The sequence below is a fragment of the Guillardia theta genome, assembly GCF_000315625.1.
Source record: "Guillardia theta CCMP2712 unplaced genomic scaffold GUITHscaffold_127, whole genome shotgun sequence".
Taxonomy (NCBI): Eukaryota; class Cryptophyceae; order Pyrenomonadales; family Geminigeraceae; genus Guillardia; species Guillardia theta.
In genome coordinates this window covers 79,331-82,394 of record NW_005434547.1, presented here as the reverse complement: position 1 = coordinate 82,394, position 3,064 = coordinate 79,331, and the positions used below count along the sequence as shown (strand labels likewise).

General features: G+C 56.5%; 1 protein-coding gene across 1 annotated transcript; it reads left to right on the top strand.

The window, feature by feature from the left end:
• Positions 1-2,048: 2,048 nt before the first annotated feature.
• On the top strand, positions 2,049-2,672 carry GUITHDRAFT_60584 (hypothetical protein; the record flags this gene model as incomplete). Its single annotated transcript, XM_005822319.1, has 1 exon — positions 2,049-2,672. A coding segment is annotated over one exon (624 nt), but the record flags the coding sequence as incomplete, so codon positions are not given.
• Positions 2,673-3,064: the final 392 nt, after the last annotated feature.

Genomic DNA, 3,064 nt, shown 5'->3' with positions numbered 1-3,064 from the left:
CCTCCTCCTCCTCCTCCTTCTCCCTTCTACCACCCTTCCCTTCGGATATTTTCCTACTTCCTCTCTCCTACCTTCCTCTCCCTTCCTCTCCCTTCCTCTCCCTTCCTCCCCCTTCCTCTCCCTTCCTCATTCGCTTCCCCTTCGCTTCCCCCTTTCTTCACCTGCCTTCTTCGTTTCTGTCCGATCTTGTCCACACCCAGCACACTTTGCTACCACCGTGCAGCTCCTTTCCCCTCCCTCTCTCCCCTTTTTCTCTCTTCCTTTCCAATTTTCTTCTCTCCTCCCCTTCTCTTTACCCCTCCACTTTTCTCTCTCTTCCTCTCCCGGTCTCGTCTTCATCGCTCACCACAAAACCAGCATGCCGCTCCAAGTCAACGCCGCCGCAGGAGGTCAGGCTCGACTGAGCCGCTGAGCCTTCTATCCTGACCGTCTGACTCGGCAGTAGCAGCAGCAGCAGGAAGCGCCTCCACTGGCTCCTCCTTCGCGCTTGCTCCGACTCCATCCCTTCAAGGATCGCACGCAGCAGGTCAGGCTCGGCTCCGGAGGGCAGCAGGCCCTGACTGACTGTCGTCCCTTTCCCAGCTGGATCAGATCCGTCCGGCAGCTCTTCCTTGCAGCACTGATGGAGCTTGGGCCAGGGACACCTCAGTCACTTCTCAGTAGTGCCTTGTGAACGTCAAGCTGCCACCTCAACGTTGATTCTCACTGAGTTTTCAAAGTTTTGTCACATCCCGGAGTCAGGGCAGGCTCGGACGTTTTTAAGTTGTGAATAATCAAACCGTGTGCTCCGGGCCCAGCCTCCGCCGGGCTCGCCCGGGCAGCGCACAGCGGCACCCCGGGGGCCGGGCCGGCCAGCCGCCCCCGGGCCTGCACCAAGGCTGAGTCCGATCAGTGGCGATCAGCTGACCGTGACTGGCGAGTCCGTGGCCGGGGAGGCAGGCTCGACGCCGGTACCGTAGGCGTACCGTTTTTCAGCCTGAGTGCCGGAACTCACTGAGTTGAAAATGCCGCAGCCGCAGCCTTGAAACTTGACTCACTCAAACGTGGCCCGTGACTCCAACGGTTCCGCAACGGTTGGCTTTGAGGCCCTCGGCATGGCAGGCTCCCCCCACCGCCGCCGTATAGTTTACTCAAAGTTAAGTTAAAATCAGTACGAGGACAACCGGGAGAGTAGAGGAGGCTACCGTGACTGAAGTTAGTCTGGGAAGGGGGGGTACTCCGACCTCATCGGAGCTTCCGAAGTTCCGGGAGGCCCCGGACCTGACCTGTACTCTGAGGGTCTATAGGGGGGGTACTACCATACTATCGGAGCTCAACTTGGTATGGAAAGTAGATCGCACCCCTCCTTTCATGACCATTACTACCCCACCCCTGGTGCCATACTACCGTACCTACCAGGAGGGCACCACGGCCGGGAAATTGAAATCGCCCAGTCCGGCAGCAAGGAGAAGCGAGCGGGAAGGGGAAGAGGAAGGGAGGGGAGCACAGGGCGTGTCCTGAGGTCAGCTTAAAGTCAACGAGAGGAGGGAAGCAGCACGAGAGTTGTTCATTCCAGCAAGGAAGCATTATTGAGTTTGCTGGAGGAGGATCACAACAGCGGAAATAAGGCGTTTGAATCTCTTAAGTTTGTTTTGCGATCGTTGGGCACAGCTTGTCACACGAGACACAGGAGGTCTGACAAGAAATCAGTGCGGACTCATACTAAGAAGCAAGCTATTGATACATCATGATACAAGAATGGAATGATTGAGTGGATTATACATGGCAGACAGGTTCGGGTCCTATAGGTTCGGGTTGTGAGAAGTTTGCTTACTGCGGAAAAGTCTCAGCTGACCTAGCGAACTAAGAAGGCTGGACATATTTGCAAGAACCTTTGAATCGAAGGGAGCAGGACGAACAGAATGAATCTGCTCGACAAGGTCTTTGGCAGCAAGCACATCCTAGACGACTACATCTTTGCCGGGTCGCGCAAGAGCAGGTACACCTTCAAAGACTTTCGGCAGGAGGAGCTGATTTGCATCCGCTCCTCGGAGGACGAGGATTTCGAAGTCCCATGCCTGTTCCTGCAGAGGAGCAGCTCGACCTCGCTGGTGATCTTTTGCCACGCCAACGCAGAGGACCTCAAGAGCGTCTATCCTACGGCCGAGTACCTGCGGCAGGCGCTGCAGTGCCACGTCCTCGTCCCCGAGTACCCCGGGTATGGCGCCTGCAAGGGCTGCCCCTCCTCCAAGGGGCTCAACGAGAGCGTCATGGCAGCATGTCTGTGGGCGGCAGACTTCCTGTCTCTGCAGCCCCAGCAGATTGTGATATGGGGCAGATCCATCGGCACAGGCCCAGCCTTCCATGTCGCCAGCTCGGGACTGGCTGGAGGAATCGTTGCCATCTCCCCCTTTACCTCCATCCAAGACGTCGCGCGCGACGTTGCTGGGAACCTCGGATCGCTGCTATCCACCGGGTGCTCAGACTGGAACAACGTAGAGAAAATGAGGGGTCTGACCTGCCCCTGCGTCATCGTGCATGGGATGAGAGATGAGATGATCCACTACAAGCATGCTGTTGCCATACACGAGCAAGGAAAGAACCGGAGGCGCCTCGCACTGATGGAGAACGTTGGGCACCATGACTCTAGCCTACTCGAGTGTGCAGCTCGCGCGTATCACGAGTTCTTTTTGTTTCCAGACAAACCGATCATTGTGCAGTTCCGAGATCTGGTGCTCGCTCCTGGGAAGGAAGGTGAAGCTGGGATTCCGACGTTCTTCCTTCAGCTATTGAAGCAAAGAATGTGCCTCAATGATAAGTTGCAAGACATCAACAAAGGCTCTGTAGTTCTCTTATGACTCGGAATCCGATGATCAGTAAAAATCACGGCAACGGTGCGGCGTCGCAGCCTGGACTGCCACGGGTCAAGCCTGATTGTCCTCGTACTGATTTTTAACTTAACTTTGAGTAAAACTTTATCCCGGCCACAGTCACGTTGGTACCAGCCGCTCATCATCGGATGGACCGGAGTCCGGCGGCCTGGCTGTGCCCGCCGGGACGCACGGTACGGTCGGAATACTCCGAC